General features: G+C 53.0%; 6 protein-coding genes across 6 annotated transcripts; 3 read left to right on the top strand and 3 right to left on the bottom strand.

Moving 5' to 3' along the window:
• Positions 1–75: 75 nt before the first annotated feature.
• On the top strand, positions 76–3,484 carry CONPUDRAFT_97588 (O-acetylhomoserine ami). The gene is made up of 12 exons (XM_007766458.1): positions 76–126; positions 188–302; positions 366–391; positions 458–500; positions 561–688; positions 743–761; positions 821–839; positions 888–1,042; positions 1,099–1,195; positions 1,254–1,563; positions 1,617–2,462; positions 2,527–3,484. The coding sequence occupies exons 1-11, from the start codon at positions 107–109 to the stop codon at positions 1,984–1,986; spliced, it is 1,302 nt and encodes a 433-aa protein (XP_007764648.1). The 5' UTR covers positions 76–106; the 3' UTR covers positions 1,987–2,462; positions 2,527–3,484.
• A 192-nt stretch (positions 3,485–3,676) lies between these two features.
• CONPUDRAFT_117395 (phosphatidylinositol synthase) lies at positions 3,677–4,845 on the top strand. Its single transcript, XM_007766457.1, has 5 exons — positions 3,677–3,843; positions 3,905–4,079; positions 4,131–4,244; positions 4,295–4,376; positions 4,432–4,845. The coding sequence occupies exons 1-5, from the start codon at positions 3,699–3,701 to the stop codon at positions 4,693–4,695; spliced, it is 780 nt and encodes a 259-aa protein (XP_007764647.1). The 5' UTR covers positions 3,677–3,698; the 3' UTR covers positions 4,696–4,845.
• A 153-nt stretch (positions 4,846–4,998) lies between these two features.
• Positions 4,999–8,604, top strand: CONPUDRAFT_134851 (AAA-domain-containing protein; the record flags this gene model as incomplete). The annotated part of the gene is made up of 6 exons (XM_007766456.1): positions 4,999–5,701; positions 5,767–7,227; positions 7,282–7,529; positions 7,580–7,895; positions 7,947–8,048; positions 8,101–8,604. The coding sequence occupies 6 exons, from the start codon at positions 4,999–5,001 to the stop codon at positions 8,532–8,534; spliced, it is 3,264 nt and encodes a 1,087-aa protein (XP_007764646.1). The 3' UTR covers positions 8,535–8,604.
• A 17-nt stretch (positions 8,605–8,621) lies between these two features.
• Positions 8,622–9,951, bottom strand: CONPUDRAFT_117389 (uncharacterized protein; the record flags this gene model as incomplete). Its single annotated transcript, XM_007766455.1, has 6 exons — positions 9,791–9,951; positions 9,586–9,734; positions 9,460–9,537; positions 9,242–9,396; positions 9,087–9,189; positions 8,622–9,029 (listed from the first exon to the last, which is right to left on the bottom strand). Exons 1-6 carry the CDS (start codon positions 9,909–9,911, stop codon positions 8,622–8,624), a joined length of 1,014 nt encoding a protein of 337 aa, XP_007764645.1. The 5' UTR covers positions 9,912–9,951.
• Positions 9,952–10,043: 92 nt separating this feature from the next.
• CONPUDRAFT_97574 (CDP-diacylglycerol--serine O-phosphatidyltransferase) lies at positions 10,044–11,094 on the bottom strand. Its single transcript, XM_007766454.1, has 3 exons — positions 10,938–11,094; positions 10,654–10,879; positions 10,044–10,600 (listed from the first exon to the last, which is right to left on the bottom strand). The coding sequence occupies exons 1-3, from the start codon at positions 11,042–11,044 to the stop codon at positions 10,214–10,216; spliced, it is 720 nt and encodes a 239-aa protein (XP_007764644.1). The 5' UTR covers positions 11,045–11,094; the 3' UTR covers positions 10,044–10,213.
• Positions 11,095–11,229: 135 nt separating this feature from the next.
• On the bottom strand, positions 11,230–13,149 carry CONPUDRAFT_162314 (DNA primase, large subunit). Its single transcript, XM_007766453.1, has 8 exons — positions 13,040–13,149; positions 12,730–12,990; positions 12,561–12,681; positions 12,418–12,513; positions 12,228–12,365; positions 11,916–12,179; positions 11,715–11,863; positions 11,230–11,659 (listed from the first exon to the last, which is right to left on the bottom strand). Exons 1-8 carry the CDS (start codon positions 13,138–13,140, stop codon positions 11,305–11,307), a joined length of 1,485 nt encoding a protein of 494 aa, XP_007764643.1. The 5' UTR covers positions 13,141–13,149; the 3' UTR covers positions 11,230–11,304.
• Positions 13,150–19,675: the final 6,526 nt, after the last annotated feature.

Genomic DNA, 19,675 nt, shown 5'->3' with positions numbered 1-19,675 from the left:
GAGTTGCTCGCTATTTATCTGCTTGGAGACTTATAAAGTCTAGGTGTTCATGCAATGGCTTGGAACTCTCTCAGGCCGACACCTCCATAAAGCTATTCTCCAACCCATGTCCGATTCGTCTACCAGGTGCTTCCGCATGCGATTCATTATAAGCTGCACTCAACCGATCTCACCTGGACAATGATAGGCCCCTAGAATTCGAGACCCTCCAGCTCCATGCGGGGCAGACCCAGGATCCCACCACCAACGCGCGGGCGGTCCCCATCTATGCGTCGACGAGTTTTGTGTTTAACGACTCTGCAGTGCGTCATACGCCGCCATGCTGAAGGCTTGACCCTTAACCGTATGTCTTTGGCCAACCATAGCACGGCGCCGATCTCTTTGGTCTTCGGTGAGCGCGTCTGATAATCATCGCAGGCTGTGTTTGGGAGTTCTGACTCCTCTTGCTACCTATCAGTGCGTTTGGCCACATCTACTCGCGGATAGGGAACCCGACCTGCGTGAGTTTAGCCTTTGCACGTTGCGAGTGTCGATCGCCGATGTCCCATGCGCTGCTCTAGGATGTCCTCGAGAACAGAGTCGCTGCACTTGAGGGCGGCGCTGCTGCCATTGCGGTGGCAAGTGGCCAGTCTGCACAGTTCTTGGCTCTGTCGACGATTGCTAGCGCGGGGGATAACATTGTGTCGACGTGAGTCTTGAGCGGTTTCATGCTTTTTTAATTGAATTCTGAGCTTGTTGATAGATCGTACCTTTACGGTGGTGTAAGAGTTTTCTACTATCGAAAAATTCCCTGCGCTGACATTGACATCCATGATGACAGACCTACAACCAGTTCAAAGGTATGTTCTTATATTGTATGACTGAGATAGATTGTTGACGTTGTGCAGTAACCATGAAAAAGTTTGGTATCACAGTCAAATTCGTCAACGGCGATGACCCAGCCCTATTTGCTGCTGCTATTGACGAGAATACCAAAGCCATCTATGTCGAGAGCATTGGCAACCCCAAATACAACGTCGCGCCTTTGCCCGAGCTCGCCGAAGTATGTTTGTCAAGCAACTTCTACGCGGGCGTAGACTGACATCGATGCGCCTGAAGGTAGCTCATAGCCATGGCATCCCCCTCATTGTCGACAACACCTTCGGCATGGGTGGCTATCTCGTCCGTCCCATCGACCATGGCGCTGACATCGTCTGTAAGCTAGTTTCCATCCTACTTTTCTCTCAGCCCCTGACGTCCCATTCATCGCGTAGTGCACAGCGCAACCAAGTGGATCGGCGGACACGGCACTACGATCGGTGGCATCATCGTCGACGCGGGCAAGTTCGACTGGAAACGCTCGGGCAAGTTCCCCGGCTTCACGGAGCCCTCCGAGGGCTACCACGGGCTTGTGTTCAGCGACACGTTCGGCGCCGTCGCGTTCGCGGTCAAGCTGCGCGTCGAGCTTCTGCGCGACATCGGGCCCGCGCTCAACCCGTTCGGCGCGTTCCTGCTCATCCAGGGTCTCGAGACGCTCAGCCTGCGTGCGCAGAGGCATTGCGAGAACGCGTTGGCGCTTGCAGAGTGAGTACTTGGTTTATTTTCAGTATCCCTGAGATCTCACGGGAGGATGTCAGGTGGTTATCGGCCCACAAACAGGTCGCTTGGGTATCTTACCTCGGCCTGCCCAACCACGCGTACCACGCGAACGCACAGCGCCTGCTGCGCAAAAACGCACACGGCGGTGTGCTCAGCTTCGGCATCCACGGCGATGCCCTTAGGGCGAGCAAGCTCGTAGACAGCCTCAAGCTCGCGAGCAACCTCGCCAACGTCGGCGACGCCAAGACGCTCGTCATCCACCCGGCAACGACAACGCACCAGCAGCTCTCGGACGAGGAGCAGCTCGCATCAGGCGTGACGGCCGACTTGATCCGTGTATCCGTGGGCATTGAGCATATCAATGATATCATTGCCGACTTTGAGCAGGCGCTCAAGGTCGTGGAGTGACTTGCAGGGGAAGACAGGAAAAGCAGGATGTAACATTGCCAGTTGTATAGTAGCGATCTAGTCAAGATACTGTATTCTCCAAGTTTCCAGGAAAGCGGGAATTGCAAGATTAAGAGCTCCTGGGCACTCGAGAACACGGCCAGGGGGGCCCGCGGCAGCCGGGTGAACTTGAGTGGAAGAGGCAGATGACTCAATAGGGATGAGGTGGCTCGAGAATTCTAATGATGCGGGCTTGATGCGATATAGGTCAAGAAGCATAATCAATCTCCCGGCTCGCATGACCATTCAGAGTCGCGCTGGAACCACACTAGTCCTCGTGGAAGAATGATAGTGCAGAGCGTAGGACAGTGCTTGTGCCATAGAGCCGCAATATCGGGTTCCTTGTCATCATCGAACTCGTTACCGGGCGCCATGTATGTGAGATACTTGAGGGCTTTGAATTGTGAGAGTGCGGGAGCGCATTCAACTAGTAGCTCCTACAAAGATCAACGCTTGCCATGTCAAGCTGAAACCTTGAATGGTAAACAGCAGCTGACGCACCGTATTGTAGCTGGACAGCATGGCAATAATATGTAAGGCCTCCACGCATGGAAAGTACTTTGCTAGGGTAGAGAGCAGAGTCATCGGCGGTGGAGCCTCGAATGACATTAAGGATATTCGCGTGAGCGGCACAGAGCCCTTCGTGAGCGCATCCAGTGCCTCTTCTGTATCCTGGCCGAGTATAGAAACCGATACAGTGCGAACCGGACGGCCAGAGATGACTGCACGCAGTGCTTTGGGTGATGACTGAACGGTGCGAAACACCGTTAATGCGGGCAGTGCGTCCGACCTGAGCTGGAACGAAGAACCTTCTTCGATGCGCAGACCACCGAAAGCGAGCTCGGTGATACCGGGCTGGGAAGAGAGAAAATACGCAAGGTGCGCGTCACATTGAAGTGAGGTGGTGAATGAGCGAAGTTTGAAGGTGCAGCCTGAACAGAGACGCGTTATGTCGATGTCTTGCCACTCGTGGGGTGGAAACTCGAGAGTGAGTGCTTTGAGTGCCTTGAGTCGGCGGAGAACGCGGTTGAGTAACGGGAGGACATTTCCGGTAAGGTGCTCGTAGGCCGTGGAGTCGAACTCGAATTCGCGGACAAAAGGAGTGTATGCGTCCTTTCGTGCCAAAGTGCGGAGAAATGGTATGGCGCGTGCAGGCGAAAGTCCAACAACAGTGCGGTAAAGCAAGCGAGAGGAAATGTCTTGAAACCTCCGATTAACAAGTTGAACTTGTCTAAGCTGTGTACGCGCTAGACAGGTAAATATATTCTCGAGGATTTCTGTGGGGAGCTTGCTGCGGGTGGAAAGTATGTGGCCATTAATGTTATGCATACCCAAGGCCGTCTATGGAGTAGCCGCGTGGCCGGCTGATAATGATACTAGATAACACTGCAGGATGTGACTCTCATGGGTGAGCTTGGTCAAGATTTGTTAGCTGAATGGCGTGCGGATGGACGCTAATGAGGTCAGGTCGGAGGATGACGAACATTGGCTTATCTGGCGGGGCCGAAGGATGTGATGTTGTTGATGTCTGGATTACGTGAGATGTCACGTTCGCTATTTGGTGGGTTGCCGGGGGTGCCGCGTTGGCCGCGGCGGGGTGAGAGTGCTGTTTCCCAGTTCTCTCAGTCAAAACACAAGCGCTTCTCCCTCTCCCCGGTCCTCCCCCATAAACAATGGGTAAGCACGACGGCAAGAACAACTCAAAGGGCTCTCGCAGGCGTCCCTCCATCGACGTTGTCGACGCCAAGGTCGCCGTCGACCTCGCCACCGCCCAAACCTACTCCGAAAATGTCTTTCTTTTCGTTCCAAACCTCATCGGTGCGCTTCAACAGCCCTGACACATGCCTCCCAAACCGCTCAAGCCCCTTTCGTTATGCAGGATACACTCGCATTCTCCTCGCAGGCCTCTCCCTTCATTTCATGAGTTATCACCCAAAGTACTGCACTATCGCCTACGTTGTCTCCTGTCTCCTTGATGCCGTAGACGGTCAAGCAGCACGAGCACTCAACCAGACCTCCAAATTTGGCGCCGTGTTGGACATGGTCACCGATAGGTATGCGCGCTCTCCTCCCCTGCAACCACTCGCTCAATGTCTTCCTTTTAGATGCACGACGTCGTGCTTGCTCTGCTATCTTAGCTCAGCCTATCCTAGCTGGGCTCTCTTCTTCCAGTTTCTTATCGCTCTCGACTTCAGTAGCCACTATATGCACATGTACAGGTATGTCGCTTCCATAATCTATCGTTACTTCAGCTCCAACTGTGCCGTAGCTCCCTCGTCACTGGATCTCGGAGTCACAAGCTGGTCACCAGTGATGTCAGTCGCATTCTGTGGTATTATTACAACGACTCCGTGAGTAAATGATGCACTACGCGCTTTCATCGTAGTCCTGACGTAGGCTACGTAGCGGACCCTGTTCTTCTTCTGCGCAGGGAACGAGTTGTTCTTCGTCTCCCTCTATCTCATGGCATGGGTTCACACCCCAATCGGCCTTGGTCCCTACCACCCATGGCTGGCCGAGCTTACGTGGCCGCAGCTGATGGCAAGCCTGTCCCTCCCCGTCTGCTTTGGCAAGAACGTCATCAATGTGGTGCAGTTGTGGAAAGCCTCCAAAATCTTGGTGGGTGTCGATCTTGCGGAGCGGGCGGCCGCGCGGGAGTCGAAGCAGTAGAGCATGAAGGACAGTTGTCGGCACTACAGTATCTATCCGCCATGCTTGGGGCCATTTAGCGTATATCGTACCCGCCGCCACGGTGACCGCCTAATTACTAAATCTATCGCTCCTACATACGTTGGTATTTTCTTTTTTCGTTCGCTACCCGACCATAATGCATTCTCTGGCTTGATTTTCCATAGCATTTTGATGCTCAAATAAATCAGACGCGTGTTGCGGATTCCGGAGGGCGTGTGGCTGTCAATTGGAAAGCAAAAGCAAAAATGAAGACGCGTGCGGCGCGGGTAACTTATTTCTTGAATGCGGACACAAACGATCCTGCGACGGTCTCGCTCACTGCTCAAGGCCTCGGCCGCCCACAGAAGTCGCCAGCTACCGGCGCTGTTGTCATCGTCGTCAGCACGTCTCGCTCGTGTCTCGCGCAAGGAGCAACCACCCGCACACTCAGCATCCCGCCAGTCCAAACGGCTTTCATCTTCGGCGTCCGCTTCCACTGCGGAGGTAAAGGACAACGACAAAGACTCGGCTGGTGAACCTACCGGCTCTCCTGCTGCACCCTCGGATGAACCTCCCGAAGACCCAGAAAAGACCGAACCGGAGAAGCAGCCTGCACGGCGCACACGGGTGTCGGCGAGTGCGGCAGCCAAAGAGTCGGAGGATCGGCTTGAACTGCCAGCTGGGCTAGACATATTATGGACACCAGACTCGGATGCGACAGAAACCGACTTTACCAGCAATCCGAACCTCCCGCCACCGGAGGTGTTTGAGGAAGCTTTGACTAGCCTTCACGTCACTCTCCATCCGCAAACACAGCACTCGGCTGCCTACCGTTCTCCGTCTGGTCCACCTTCGGAGCCGACGTTTGCACTGTACTGTCCAATAGAGGGAGGAGACTATGTTATAGATGAGACCGTTCGCGAGCTTGCTAGACGGACTGGTTCAGAGGTTGTGGTTGTGGACGCTGTTCAACTCGCCGCCGGTGAATGGGGACAATTTGGCAAAGGTACGTTCTCTAATTTCAATCTCATGTGCGTTTTGTGCTAAGCAATAAACTTTCACTATATGAAGCTGCCAGCTCGTTAGCATTGCCACGGAATCCTCTGCACCACTACTCGCCAACTGGCTCGCCTGCCCGCGCTGACCGCTCTTCGCCCATAGATGACGAAGATGATTTTCCCATGTCGCCATCCATGGGGATGGGCATGCCCTCCCAGATGACCCTTCATGTCATGGCACCGGTCTCTGGTCGCGGACGTCCTTCTTTGCTAGCTGCATCACCCAAGGGAAATGGTGCGGCAAGCAGGTTCAAGGCTTTCTTCGACGAACTTGTCAACGTGCCCTCTCTGTCTTCCGAATCGTCCGACAAGACGGGCATTCGCCGACCGCGAATTGTCTACGTTCGCGACTTCCCTACCCTTGCCTCCTCCTCATCCACATGGTACCCTCATCTACTCTCCGCTGTTCGCCAGAGGCGCCTTGGACCAATGTCCCGCATCACCATTCCCGTCAGCAACCCGATGACCATCATCTTTGGCATCACCCCACCGCTTACCCCACCGTCTTCGTCGCCAACCTCTTCATCAGGCTATCACAGCTTGGTCAACTCAATAGCTCGACGCATGTCAGTGCTCCCAGGTTCACGGCCGGGCCACTCAGATTGGGTAGAAGATGACCCGGCGGAGAAGGCCCGCGAACGGCGGTTGAGAGAAAGGTTAAGGAAATGGGAAAAGAACGACGGCTCCTTGGTGGAGGAGATCCCAAAGCTGTCTACGCGTCCGGAAGACGCTGACGGCTCGCCCATGTCCAACCCGGGCATCGTTGTGCTTGGTGGTCCCGGAGGCGGAGGAGGCATCCTCGAGTCGTTGGCGGGCGCTGCCGGCGGTAACGGAGCAGGACCAGAGATGGAAGCCAAATTCTTCCGGACGTCTGTTCTTGTGCCTCATATCCGGTCGATGGCACGCGAGCGGGACTGTCGCATGCAGCGTCGGAGGGAGATCAACGAGCTCACGATGCGGATGGGCATCGGCGCTGTTGGTGGAGCTCTCGACAAACTCGAGGATCCCAAGGCTCCTCAGCAGGCTGGTGAAGGCGAGCCATCGTCGTCTTCGGAGTCTACTGAGCGCACGACGGAGGATAGCATGTGGGCAGACTGGAGTAATCGGGTGGAGGTGTGGCCTACTGTCAAGCAGATCGCTGACCGAGCAGTCGGGAGTGTGATTGCTGGGGCGCCGTTGGCACCTCCGCCGAAACGGTCGCTGGCTAATGTGGAACAGACACCTGTGCCCTGGGCTGCTGTTCATCGAGCTTGGGCTGCACAGCGTTCTTCCCATGAGTTGCGGAAATCCTGGGTCAAAGACTCCGTTTCGAAGACACACCGTTCCAAAGACTTCAAGGAGATAGAGGAAGAAGCGGATGAGGATGAGGACCAGGCCGGGGAGGAGACCGCTGACGAGACCATTGAACGGTTGAAGTCGGATCCTGACCTCGATCAACATGAGCAGCGGTTGTTGTCTTGCATCGTGAATGCAAGTAAGTTAGCTATCCTCTCCCGGAAGGAAACATACGTCTGACTGTTATCTGTAGCCTCGATGACCACAACGTTCAGCCAGGTGCATCTACCACCCCAGACAATTGATGCCGTACGAACGATCGTTTCACTCCCTCTGCTCTACCCGTCAGCCTTCCAGCAAGGTATTTTGAAGGAACACGGCATGACTGGCTGTCTTCTGTTTGGCCCTCCTGGCACAGGCAAAACGCTCGTCGTCCGTGCTCTTGCGAAAGAGGCTGGCTGCCGCATGCTCATGGTGTCGCCTTCTGATGTTATGGACATGGTACGTTCCATCAATGTGGCTTAGATGGCTGGTCTGACCATGCACGATAGTACGTTGGCGAAGGCGAAAAGCTTGTTCGTGCCGTGTTCTCGCTCGCTAGGCGGTTATCCCCTTGCGTTGTTTTCCTGGACGAGATCGATGCTCTCTTCGGAGCTCGTGCATCCGCGAGGGAAAGCGGAGGTGCCTTCGCACACCGCGGCGTCATCACGGAGTTCATGCAAGAGATGGATGGGCTGAAGACCTCCAAGGAGGACCGTGTAGTTGTAATTGGAGCCACGAACAGGCCCTTTGACCTAGACGATGCCGTTCTTCGTCGTCTTCCTCGGAGACTGCTGGTTGACTTGCCAGGCGAGAAGGAGCGTGAAGGTCCGTGTTAGTTACTCAACGAATCACTGCAAGACTGATCCGCTTGGCTAGAAATTCTCCGGATTCTTCTTCGTGACGAGACTCTCGATGTAGGCGTTGATATGAACGCCTTGGCTAAACGGACGGAGAGTTTCTCAGGATCCGACCTGAAACGTGAGTTTACTCGGTTTGTGCATTGACGGTATTTAAACTAACGATGTTGTAGATCTTTGTGTTTCTGCAGCTCTTGATGCGGTCAAGGAAGATGTTACCGTTCCCTGGAGTGTCCAGCCGACTCCTTCCTCGTCAGACGCTCCTTTAGAGAAGGGTGCGCCTCAGGCGCTTAAAGTGGCACCTGGGGAGCCGGCTTCGCAAGCAGAGAGCCAAGGCCCCTCGAAAGAGCAAACCACATCGGAACAGTCCTCGGGCTCTCAACCCCGTGTATTGCTTCTAAAACACTTCGAGAAAGCCTTGAAAGAGATTACACCATCATCTTCGGAGGCGCTGGGTAGTCTCGCCGACTTGAGGAAGTGGAACGAGGAGTTCGGACAGGGTAGAAAGGGACGCAAGCAGCAGGTGTGGGGTAGAGGGAAGTTCGGGTTCAACGAACAGATAGACATTACGCACGAGGAGGGACGGGTTGCGCCTCCCTCTGAATAATCTCATGAATAACTTGCTATAGACTAAGCAGACTACACAGTTTTGGTGAATACTGTAACACGAATGGGACGAGATGACATAGCATGGTTAATGACGGCCAGAACGGCGCGATGCTCTCCGTTGGGTTTGTGTGGATGGACCTGCCTCATCCTCTGCTCCGTCCATAGACATCGACCCGCCTCCGGGCCTTCTCTGCGTTCCTTGGGACTGCGATGGCGTCTGCTCGTCGTCTTCCATGTAAGTTGGCTCCTCAAGCTGTTCATCATCCCCACTTTCCGCCTCTTCGGTGTCCCGCCTTCTCACTTGCCGACCTTCTTCCTGTCCTTCTTTGACTGCATCTTCGCCGACGGCGTGAAGTGGCTTTCCTTGTTCTTGAGGCCAGTCGGCGCTGCAGCTGGGGCATTTACTGCTGCGCCTTCGGTGCCTCTGGAAGCAGTGATAATGGATTCGGGTCTGGCAGTTCGGGGTGTAGCAGGCAACGCCCCGGGTAATCATCTGTCATGAGAAGGCGTTCAACCAGACTGCTGTGCTTGACTCGGCGCTAGTGCTTACTTCAAAACATATGTTACACTCAAGGTGTTCATCAGGGTAAGTTGACTTCAAGTAGGGTCCCAGCTCCAGCAAAGTCCGAGTGGACAGCGAGTAACGCCCTCTCCTGAAGGGACAGTGAGTTTGTTTGCATGCGGTTTATGATTAGAGTGACTTACGCGCTTTTCACGAGCCACCCTCTGGCGACAAAACTGCCGAGAACGATCTCGGCCTGAGTTTTGGTCATGTTGCTTTTGAAGTGGCTAACTTCGCGTAGAGCGGCTAACGATGAGATCGAGTAGGCGTGCCGAGGGCTCAGCATAATTTGTTCTACCTGTTATAAAACCGTTCAGATGGAAGGCATGAAGGCATGAGAAACAGCTGGAGACAATCTTACTATCGCTTTGAAGAATGTGATTTCGGCGGGCGTGTAGTCTGTTGCCATCTGAGCGATCTCGTCGCCTTTTCGGTTCACCTAGGTACAATGAAGTGAAGTTTCCGCAAAGTAAGTTGTGCCACTTACGAGGCCGTACATCTCTCTACCTGTCTGCTCATCGCTCAGCTGGCGGAAGTCCAAGTCAAGACAGTCGAGTGCCTGATTGATGTTTGTGACAAACGCCTCCCAAGCAGGCCTTCCATCTTGATACTCGATATCAAGGGAGTCATCGGCGGCTGAGCACAGCTAAAGGTCAATATTGGTCGGTACCATAGCGGAGGATAGGATTCACCCAGGACTGAGGCCACGCATTTTTCGCGTAGTGCTTGCGCATGAGCGTACGATAATATTCCTCGAGATAGGATTGCCTGCAAAAAGAGGCGCTGCACATCATTTGATGAAACGTGAGCCATGATTAGTACTGGATGAATGGAGGGTCAAGTGGAGGTGGACGTGACAATCCAAGACGCGTCTTGATTGAGAGGACGAGACGCGACGCGTCTCACCGTGACAGCACATTCACACGACTACTAGTCGTTATTATACAAGTAGGACAAGGTCATCAATACGTCATAAATTGGCGTAATTATCGAGAGGTCTTCCATATTGTACCCTAGCTGCCCTAGATACCCAGATGGCTAATCAGACAATCGTGAATCGTAAATTTGTCAAAGGTCCGTCATATATCGTCAATAATGGTGCTGCATACGCAACTCTACGGCTTGGGGACCCGTAAGGTCTTGCTCACCATGGCAGCAGCCCAAAGAGCAAGGACAAAGCTAACGGGGTGAATATCTCCTCGGCCACCAGACTCTCCCCAGAGCGTCATCAAACCGCCCGGGATACCACTTTTGTCTGCAATCCAACCTTGGCGCGTCCAATAAGCGAGCACACCAACAAGGGCAAGGGAAGATGGGATAGGGAGACCCTCGAAGTAGCGAGCCTTCCCAGACGAATCCTTGGGCACGAGGGCCGCAGTAACGTTGAAGCGAGCGAGGCGAGCAAGACCACAGCAGATGAAGCCAGTCAGACACACGGTGTCAAGGTAGGTCCGGAAGCCAACGGCAAACGCGAGAACCATCGGAGCCACACCAAAAGAGATCTGCAGTAGACGGTTTAGAGAACAATTTTGGGAGGTATTTCCAGCCAACGTACAAGGTCCGCAAGACTGTCCAGTTCCTGTCCCACCATGCTCGACGACTTTCTCCACCTTGCCACTTTTCCATCCATAAAGTCAAACATGAGGCCGGCCAGAGGAAGGGTGAGTGCCAGCCAAAGGTAGTCCTCATCCTTGGTGAGGAGGTAGTGCCCAGAACTGAAAATGGACAGGGAACCGCAGACGCCATTCATGATGGTGATTAAATCAGCCAGGCGAAAGTTGCTATCCATGAAAATAGATGTCAGTTTTGTCGTCGCCGTTGGCCAAAATGCAATCATACCGGACGAGGGAGAAGTGCCCATCGGCGTTCGCGTATTGTAAAAGGACAGCTTCATCAGCTGTCGTGGTATTCGCGCCATTAGCATCGGCGGCCTTTCCTCGACCCATGTTTTTAGTTTTTATGATGGGTGGTAGGGAGAGAAGGGGGAGGTGCGTACGACGTCGGCGTTGGTGTCCGTTGGCGCCGGCTTCCTCAACCAAGGTTCTGGCCCCTCGGGCACCCATTACGTAATGCCGGGATGACCTCTGGCACCCCTGGTACATCCAACGTGACCCAAACGGAACAGTCTCAAGGAGCAGAAGGTAAGATACATAGCAATATGTGTTACAGAGATAGAAAACAACGGCGACGGACGATGTTGATCAGCTCAGCCGACAACCATAGCAGTGTCGCTGCTGGTGCCACCTTCCTGTGGCTTCTCCAACTCCCTGCTTCTTGCTGCATACTGATTAGGATGCGTCACACTCTCCCCACTTCCAATTCCTTGACCCTTCTCTACTCCTTTCGACGTGTGAGTGATCTCGAAGACACGCGTGCATGCGACGTGGTAGTGGCCCTCCTTCACAGTCTTCATGATCTCCGGAAGGTTACTAGAGGTCAGGCCTTGGTTCGAGTAGTAAGTCAACAAGCTCGTTTGCAGGTTATCGGGGGCAAAGTGACGGTAGGGGCATCCGTGACAATCTGAAGGGCCGGGTTGGTCTGAAAGGAGAATTTGCTGACAGCTGTGTAAAAGACACATTTGATGTGCGGCTCAGTGAAGGAAGGTGCATGACCCACCTCTTTGCGGGATAGTTGGCTCGTTTACCCTCTAATCCATACGAGTGGCGGATATTATACTTATACTCTTTGTTGAACTTGTCGTCTGTGATGCTACTGAACGACTTGCGCCAAAATGCGACAGCTTCTTCTATTGAAAGACCTAGCACCTGGCACTCAAGTCAGTACGACAGTCATTTTATTTGTTACTGAGTCGCATACCTTTAAAAAGAGACCATATTGAAGTCTTCCGAAGTGCTTTAGGTGGTGATCCCTCATGAGCGACTCATGCAAGTTACGCATGCACATAGGGAAGTGCTTCTTGGCGAGGCCATCCACCATCTCAGCACGTAACTCGCCATCCATTGTTGGTGTTGCGTTGGTCCACTCAGATGGCACTCCTGCCAGAAAGCCTTGCGAGAGGTTGTTGAGAATAGGTACAATGCGTGTATCCTCATCTAGACGCGGCAATCCCTTCGCTGTGCGCTTCATACAGAGGTTAGTAGATAAACTAGGAGTAAGCAGACGACGAACCTCTAGAGCCTTCTCGAGCTGGGTTTCGAAGGCATGGAAAACAATGCTTGCTTGCAATGTGGTAGGGACAAAAGCTTGGCCTCGCCGCAAAAACACCCTCCTCTTTGCAACTAGGTCGGGAACCCTCGTCCATTTGACCTGCTCGATATTCATCAACGACCTTCCCAAGGGCCACAGGGGATAAACCAACCTTGTAGAACACGATGTCCTTAAACTCTTTGTCGCCCACGTTTGGAAGTAGAGCACGGAGTTCACTCTCGTATGTGGCTTTCTCTGGTGGGTCCACCTGCATTACCATCAGCTACGAGGCTTGGATGAGGGAACGTTGACCACCTTCTCCCAACCAAAGTCCTGAGACGAGAGGAACTGCGTGAGCTCCTTCGTGTCATCTTTCTCATATCGCACCCGAAAGAGTGTGGTCTCTGCTTTGACGAAACGCCGCCGAAGCTCCTCTCTGTCATATCGATCAGTGTGTTAAACTATAAGCTAGAAGCGCACATACGAACGGCAGAATGCAAGCCTCAGAACGAAATGACTGAGGTGATCCTTCTTCCGCTCCAGATCTATGAATTGCGAACGAGCTGTGTTGCTACTGAGCCAGAGGTCATACTTCTTGCACTGGGCTTCAGTCACTGTCCTGAGTTCATCCCAAGACCGATTCCGAGCATAGGAAGCCTCAATCTCTGCAAGGATGCGCAAACGGTCTAGAGCAAATGTCTCAAAGTCCTCGATTGTTACGTCGTACAATGGTGGCCGATCGTAGCTAGATTATACGTGAGTAGATTTCTTGTTGCACATAGAGATTCGCTTACAAGCTTAGTCGATAGGGATAAGGACCCTGAAGCACGACAACATCTGCTTCCTTCTTTGGTTGCGCACCTTTGATGGTGGGTTGTTGTCCACCTTTGTACATGGTAGAGACGGGTTGAGAGAAATGCAGTCTGCGCGTGACGAACACGCACCAAATGAAATTGACGAAACGCGTACCCTCGCGTACCATCGCGTTCATAACGCGTCACGTTACTAAGAGGTCGGCAAGAGGTCTGGCCAAAAGGGCCCGAAAACATGTAGAATAGCACGAACACATGTAACTAGCTGGCTGGCTATACTCTGATGACTATGATACAGTAAATCTCGAGTACTCTACTGAGATATAATGAAGTAGATAAATCAAATACAATACATAAATAAAGCTTCATATGCATATATGCACCAATACTTGATCCCAAGAAACAGAATTAAAACCATAATTTCAAAGATGCTAAGCTCCTCTAGCTTGTGCGAGATTTCTCCCGGCCGGTGTTGCGTCGCACAAGTTTTGAGCCCTTCGGTTTGCCATTCGACGAAGATCGTTCGGCTGACTTCTCGGCTGACTTAGACTCTTTCTTTGGAGCAGGATCTTCCGCAACATCAAAAGTCACGCCTGGTCTCAAGACCCGGTTTGCTTTACGGCCACGGCTGCGCTGGTACTCTTCGCGTTCTCTCCATTCATTTGTAGCTGCCATAGGGTCGCGGGCCGGAGGAAGAGTGATTGGGGGCACCTGGCTTACTTGAGAGTGTGTCGGAGAGCCGATAACAGTGTTGGTCTGTAATTTAGCCGTCAGCGGTGAGCATCGTGGGGCAACGTGGGGAACTCACGGCATTGGTGTTCCCATCTAAGGCCTCTAAGGATGCGGAGGACATGGTGCGATCTTTCTTGGAGCTCAAGAACTTGAACGGGGAGAACACGTTTGAAAACGACTCCTTCCGCTCCCGTGGCGGATGGGACCGACGAGAGGACTCTGGAACGTCAAGCGACTGCTTTGGATCAGAGACCTTCTTGGAGTCTTGAACGACTGTTGCCCCCGGCTTTAGTTTCTCTGTGGCACGGGCAGCGGGCTGCGCATGGGTTGCAGCAGGGGCAGTCATCTCAGCTCTCTTGTCTTGAGACTTTGATCTAGAACGGAACAGGCCAAAGAAGCTCTGCTTCTTCGGCTCTTTCGACTCCATTGACACCGTTCGCTGCAGAGTGCTAGGCTGAGCGGCGGTAGGCGTCGGCGTCGAGATGGAGGAAGGCGTAAGAAGAGGGTCGGATTCATTCGACGTTGTCCGAAAAACCTGCGAAGGCACTTGTAGTTTGCTATCGGTGGCGATAGCAGGTGTCTGTAAGGTACTCTGATTTGCTCCCTGAGCTTTGGAGGAAGTCCCGGGCTTAGACGACGAAGAAGGGAAAGTGACTTGAGACTGTTTGATGGGCGACGATGGACGAGGAAGATTAGGAGGAATAGTTGAAACGATGGGTACGGATACAGAACGTTGGTGGGCGGACGCAGAAGGATACGAAGATTGTTGCATTGAGATGCCAGGACGAGTAGACGTTGGGTGTCCTTGTGATACATTAGTTCGTGTGCAAGGTAGTGGTGCAGAGCCAAGAGGTTCAAAGGGTTCTGCTTGACTTTTAGTAATGGAGCATTTGGTATGGCGACCACTTTCTTCGGGAGTAGTACCATTTGGGTGACTTTTTGTGTTGTATTTCGATATCGAAGTGGATGCAACAGTATTTCCTGCGGCAGCACGACTGCTAGTTTTCTTGGGTTTGTCAGATGTGTTAGCGTGCTTAGAGGACGGCTGGGGTACATAACGACTTGTAAGTGCTGGTGGGCTAGTAACAGAGCGGGTCGCATGGTATGCCGCTGGGTTTATAGCTTGAGCATTAGATGACTGAGCCCGAGAGGATGTGTTTGGTGCTTTGCTGTGGTCAACCGGCTCAGCAGAGCGCCCTTTGATGGTGGTTGATTTCTGAGCATCCTGGACGGTAGATTGAGAGTGAGTGGGAGGCAAGTAGCTGTGGAACGCAGTCTGCGATGCTGGAGCAGATTGCGGCACCTGCCCCAGAGCATTCGCAGGCCCAGAAGTAGACGGACGAAAGGTGGGCGGAGCAGGTGTTTCCAGCGAGGACTTCTGAGTAACAAACGCCTGTGTAATATACGCAGCATAGGCCGCTGCTTCTGTTGGCGGTGGGCTCATAGTGTCAATGCGTGTACCCTGCACTGGATTGCGTATCTCGGGTGGATTGGGTTTTGGGATAGAAGCGTTCTGAGGGCAGTTTGGCATCTCATCATCAGTGACCTCTTCCACATACGCCTTCATCCCGGATGACTTCCTAGCACGGTTGGCTTTAGCACCGTCGATAATATCGGTAAGAAGATGGCTAGCTTGGGGGGTCTGTGAGGGTCTGTGAGTAGCTTTTGATGCGCTGACCGCCTGTGGAGGGGAGCCAGAAGTCACTTCTGACCCTCTGCGGTCATGTCGTTGACGCGCAGCCTCAGTCCCAGAGGTCGTAGTTTTTGGATCGGGGTATGTTGAGTTGACCCGAGGGAAAGGTGATCCTCCATGATATCCAGTCGATTGGGCTGCAGTGTTCTTCTCATCAGATCTCGAAGACTGGGAGATTGTAGGCTGAGATATAGGCTGAGACGTTAACCCTTGTGTGGATACACCTGATTGACCTTGTGACTCATTCCTGGCTGACGGTCTTGGAATATGTGGCACTGAGGGTAGCAAGAACGAGGTATTTGTTTCCCGTGGCAAATCCTTTGACGCAGCTCCCGGAGTCGCCGTAGTAACAGAGATCTGAGGAAGGTTTTGCGGTGCCTGATGCTGTTCCATGTTAACAGGATCATGACGAAGACGTTTTACTGTGAGAATTACCGATTCTGCTCCTGTGGGTGGGGGCTGATAGGGACTTGACCGAGCGTCTTGACCATAATTCTTGGGCGACGCTGAAGTGCTAGGCGGGTTCGAAAGAATTTCTCGAAGCTGAGGGTGAGTCCCTGGCACAGTGGCATGTTCCTGCACATTGCTTGTAACGCTCAAGGAGCCCACGACAACGGACTCTTTATTAGACCCGGGCAATTTATGTTTCGCGTGAACTTCCCATGTTGGCTGAATCGGAACCTCCTGCGCCTTTGTAGTTGAAGTCTTTTGATTGTCGGTGGCGGCGGCTGTCTGGTGTGGAGACCAATGGTCGGGATCTGATGGCGGAGGGGCACTCTGATTTGTATGCTGCATGTCCTTGCGAGACATAGACGGAGGCAGACGAGCCGATGTGCCATACGAAGGTGTTGAGTGCAGAGAGGATAGGTGTTGCTGAGCGAGGCTATGAGGACTAGTCTGTCGAGAAGATCCTCCGTCGACAGGGAAAGAAGCCTTAGCTGAAGTATTGCCTTGCTGATGGGGAGACGAGTGACCAGTTGAGCGGGATGACTGAAAAATAAGAGGTTGGGGAACATATTGATTTCCTGATCGAGCGGTATTATCTTTTGTGTTTGGTTCGTAAGAGTTTGTCCGCTTGGGTTGATGCGGTGAAAGGTCAGGATAGCCATTTGCATAGGCATGTGGTTGAGGGAATGTCGAAGTTGGTGGTGTGTGTTGATCGGTGGGTTGGGTCGCAGAAAAGGAAGGCACATGTGCAACACGGGACGGGGGCCTTGCAGGCTGGGTATTCAGGTTCTGGGTATCAGTATACTTCGCTGAGGGTATCACAGGCTCAGGAACGCCATTAGAAGGGTACACATTATAAGTATGGTTCACGTTGGAAGCGGAACGGGGAGACGAATCGCGTTGCTCCAGAGCTTTGCCAGCCAATGTATGGCCCGATAAGTTGGGACCGCTATAAGCTTGTGGTCGAGACGGGATCGAGTCTGTGTTATGGCGCACAGGCGCCGGTGCCTGTGGGTTGGAAGCACTTGGTCTGACTGATTCCGACCGAAGCTTGCTAAATGATGGAAGCTCTGCACGACCTCGAATCGCTTCTTCAGGACGTTGACCTCGCACTGCGCCAGTAGGAGCAGGTGTTGGAAGTATCCTTGGCGCGTAGTCCGACGGTGGTTCGTGTCGTAAGGCTGCTTGGAGCTTATGAAGTGCACTGTGAGATTGATAGTCTGCGGGCCCCTCCCCTGCGCGAATACTAACAAGCTGTGGCACCTTCATCCTGTCCGTTATGCCGTCAGAAGGAAGGAAAGCCGACATGAAGCCAGGCGTGACGAGGGGCGGTGACATGGGCACTTGTTGTGGTTTTGGTACATACTTGGACTAAACAACGGCTTAACGTCAAGCTTTCTGGGAGGTCAATCATATCTTACCTCGCGTTTGCTCCTACTTCCAGGCTGTGTTTCATTCCGCCGCTGCGATTTTTCCTTGCCGGAAGTATTCCCCGAAGCATAGCCATCAGATTGATACCCAGTTGGATTTGACGGTGTCTTATCAGAACGATGCTATACGACCATGAGTTTCGTTCGTGAATGACAGGGAGGATATCACTTACTTTGATGGACGCCTGTTCAGTTTCACTCCCGGACTGTCCTCCTTGTGATACATACCTATCATGGTGCACCTTTTGGCCATTCTTCAACTTCGCGGGTAGATAGACAGGCATAAACCGGGGTGCTGGAGGGGGCACTTCGCCTTCTCGCGTATTATTTAGAGGAGGTGCAACTTGTGAAGCTGTAACGGGCGCATTCGAGGCTGAGTGAGCAGCGTTTTCGCGCGAGTAGTAGTTCTGCACGTCAAGCGTTAGCTCTAGCTGCAGAGGATCTCGACTAAAACTCATACCGTGGCAGTAGCGGCTGTTCCGTCCTCTGTTCGATGACGCCTATGACTGCTAGACGAAGGTGCACCCCTTATCGACGGCGCATGATTAGGCTTAGTCGCAGATGCTTTCAAGGTGTTCTGGTTATCTTGCAAAACACCGCCCTCGTTGTCGGAAACTGCGTGTCGCACGGATCGCTTGCTTCGACTAATGCCTCGTTCACGTTCCCGCAGGCGCTCCTCCCAATCGCGTTCCTTCGGCCTGTCCTCCCTGTCCCGTACTCGTGAGCCTTCGCCTTCTCGTTTCCCTCTCTCCATATCGCGTTCCGACCTCGAGTGGTCTCTTTCAGTTGGTGGATTGGAGACCTTTGACTTCCCCTTCGTCCTCTCATGATCTTTGTCGCGTTCTCGGTCCCCGTCTCTCTCCTTTCGTCGGCGAGACGAAGCTATCTCATCTTCTGTGGGCGGAGTCCAGAATGCTTGAGAGGTAACTTGAGCTGTGGCTCGAGATGATGACTTGACTCGGATGGTTCTCCCAAATTCGTCGGCAGCGACATTTTGCTCGGGCAGCGTGTGATGTGCGGTTGATGTACCGGTTCGACGATGGCTACGTATAGTCGAATCATGTACTTCGGCGCGGGCTTTGGAGGACCGAGACTGCGTATTGTTGATAGACGCAGACGCACGAGGATGGGACTGGGCCTGGGAGGTAGTGTGCCCCTGACTGGCGTACGGATTGCTGGACGACGCGTAACGCACGGTCTGACTGCCATGCTGAACAGGTCGACTCGGCGCAGCTACGGGGTGTGAAGATGACACTGGTTGGACAGCGGTATATGCTTGGGGATAATCTTTCGCAGATCGGTACGTGCGGGATGAATGGTGCTGGGATGGCTTCGTTTCATATTGTCTCGTGTCCTGGGCGGAGGGCCCTTTGGATTCATCTGTTGTATGCGACCTCTGCCTGCGGTGGATGGTAGTAGCGTCATATTCCGAGGGGCGTGGTTGCTGCCTGTCTGAAGAAGTCCATGTTTTGCTCGGATCGACGGAGGGTCCTAAACGGTGGTCTTCTCGTCTGCGGGTGCTCATACAAGCTGGGTTTCATTCAAGTGGTGCCGGGCAGTGTTGTCGGCAACGTTGGTGAGGATGTGATTCGTGAGCTGAAAACGTGAGTATACGATGGAAACGAAAGCTAGAAAGCAAAGAGACAACAACGAAAGCACGGGCGCGAAATGGAAAGGCAAAACGAGTAGAGTTACCGCCTGGGCAACATGAGGCGGGTACTAGACCTTGATTCGGCCCAAGGGAACGGCTTCCTTCTCGTTCCGTCCACCTCTCACGCACAAGCCTGGACCCTATTGGGGCGGGAGACTGGAGCTGCTCGCCGGTCGCGCTCAGTCCCCAGTACATGAGCATTGAAAAGCAAATAAGAATGGGGGCAAGGCCTTTGACGAGATTGGGACTAGTTGGTTGCTTCCTAAAGCACGAGTTCGACTTAAGAATAACACATTCATCCCAGCTGGCTTGAGTTCATCGTGTCTATCATGATGCGCGTGCATGCAAGAGATTGTATCGACGTTCTCTAGATCCTAAGTTTTATCGACATCGTCGGTGATTAATGATTATTGACGATGTGAGGACACCGAGCTACGGTATGTTGAGAAGATAAAAGCAAGGTCTATTGCTAGCTAATAAAGAAAAAAGGCAGTAAATGCATAGGTATGTATGCCGATGTACACCGAACGACAGTACGAAGACAAGCTACGAGAGCACGAACCGTCGAGATAGTGGTTTAATGCGGCGACGTCGACGAAGAGATTCGAGTCCATGACAGCCCAAGACGGACTGCCACAGGAAATCTCTTGATTCGACCTGCTATT

This window comes from Coniophora puteana, assembly GCF_000271625.1.
Source record: "Coniophora puteana RWD-64-598 SS2 unplaced genomic scaffold CONPUscaffold_2, whole genome shotgun sequence".
Lineage (NCBI taxonomy): Eukaryota > Fungi > Basidiomycota > Agaricomycetes > Boletales > Coniophoraceae > Coniophora > Coniophora puteana.
Note: the sequence above shows the minus strand (reverse complement) of the source record. Positions and strands in the feature narration are given on the sequence as shown.

What these genes read in the sequence shown, in the direction of transcription:
- CONPUDRAFT_97588 (XM_007766458.1), top strand. Translation starts at nt 107, where the DNA reads ATGTCCGATTCGTCTACCAG. An exon ending in TTGTGTTTAACGACTCTGCA is followed by an intron (nt 303 to 365) that starts GTGCGTCATACG and finishes GGCCAACCATAG; the next exon opens with CACGGCGCCGATCTCTTTGG. An exon ending in AACGCGTTGGCGCTTGCAGA is followed by an intron (nt 1,564 to 1,616) that starts GTGAGTACTTGG and finishes GGAGGATGTCAG; the next exon opens with GTGGTTATCGGCCCACAAAC.
- CONPUDRAFT_117395 (XM_007766457.1), top strand. Translation starts at nt 3,699, where the DNA reads ATGGGTAAGCACGACGGCAAGAACAACTCAAAGGGCTCTCGCAGGCGT. An exon ending in TTTCGTTCCAAACCTCATCG is followed by an intron (nt 3,844 to 3,904) that starts GTGCGCTTCAAC and finishes TTCGTTATGCAG; the next exon opens with GATACACTCGCATTCTCCTC. An exon ending in GGTATTATTACAACGACTCC is followed by an intron (nt 4,377 to 4,431) that starts GTGAGTAAATGA and finishes TAGGCTACGTAG; the next exon opens with CGGACCCTGTTCTTCTTCTG.
- CONPUDRAFT_97574 (XM_007766454.1), bottom strand. Translation starts at nt 11,044, where the DNA reads ATGGGTCGAGGAAAGGCCGCCGATGCTAATGGCGCGAATACCACGACA. An exon ending in GGGCACTTCTCCCTCGTCCG is followed by an intron (nt 10,880 to 10,937) that starts GTATGATTGCAT and finishes TTTCATGGATAG; the next exon opens with CAACTTTCGCCTGGCTGATT. An exon ending in TGGACAGTCTTGCGGACCTT is followed by an intron (nt 10,601 to 10,653) that starts GTACGTTGGCTG and finishes CGTCTACTGCAG; the next exon opens with ATCTCTTTTGGTGTGGCTCC.
- CONPUDRAFT_162314 (XM_007766453.1), bottom strand. Translation starts at nt 13,140, where the DNA reads ATGTACAAAGGTGGACAACAACCCACCATCAAAGGTGCGCAACCAAAG. An exon ending in AGGCTTGCATTCTGCCGTTC is followed by an intron (nt 12,682 to 12,729) that starts GTATGTGCGCTT and finishes TCGATATGACAG; the next exon opens with AGAGGAGCTTCGGCGGCGTT. An exon ending in AGGACATCGTGTTCTACAAG is followed by an intron (nt 12,366 to 12,417) that starts GTTGGTTTATCC and finishes AATATCGAGCAG; the next exon opens with GTCAAATGGACGAGGGTTCC.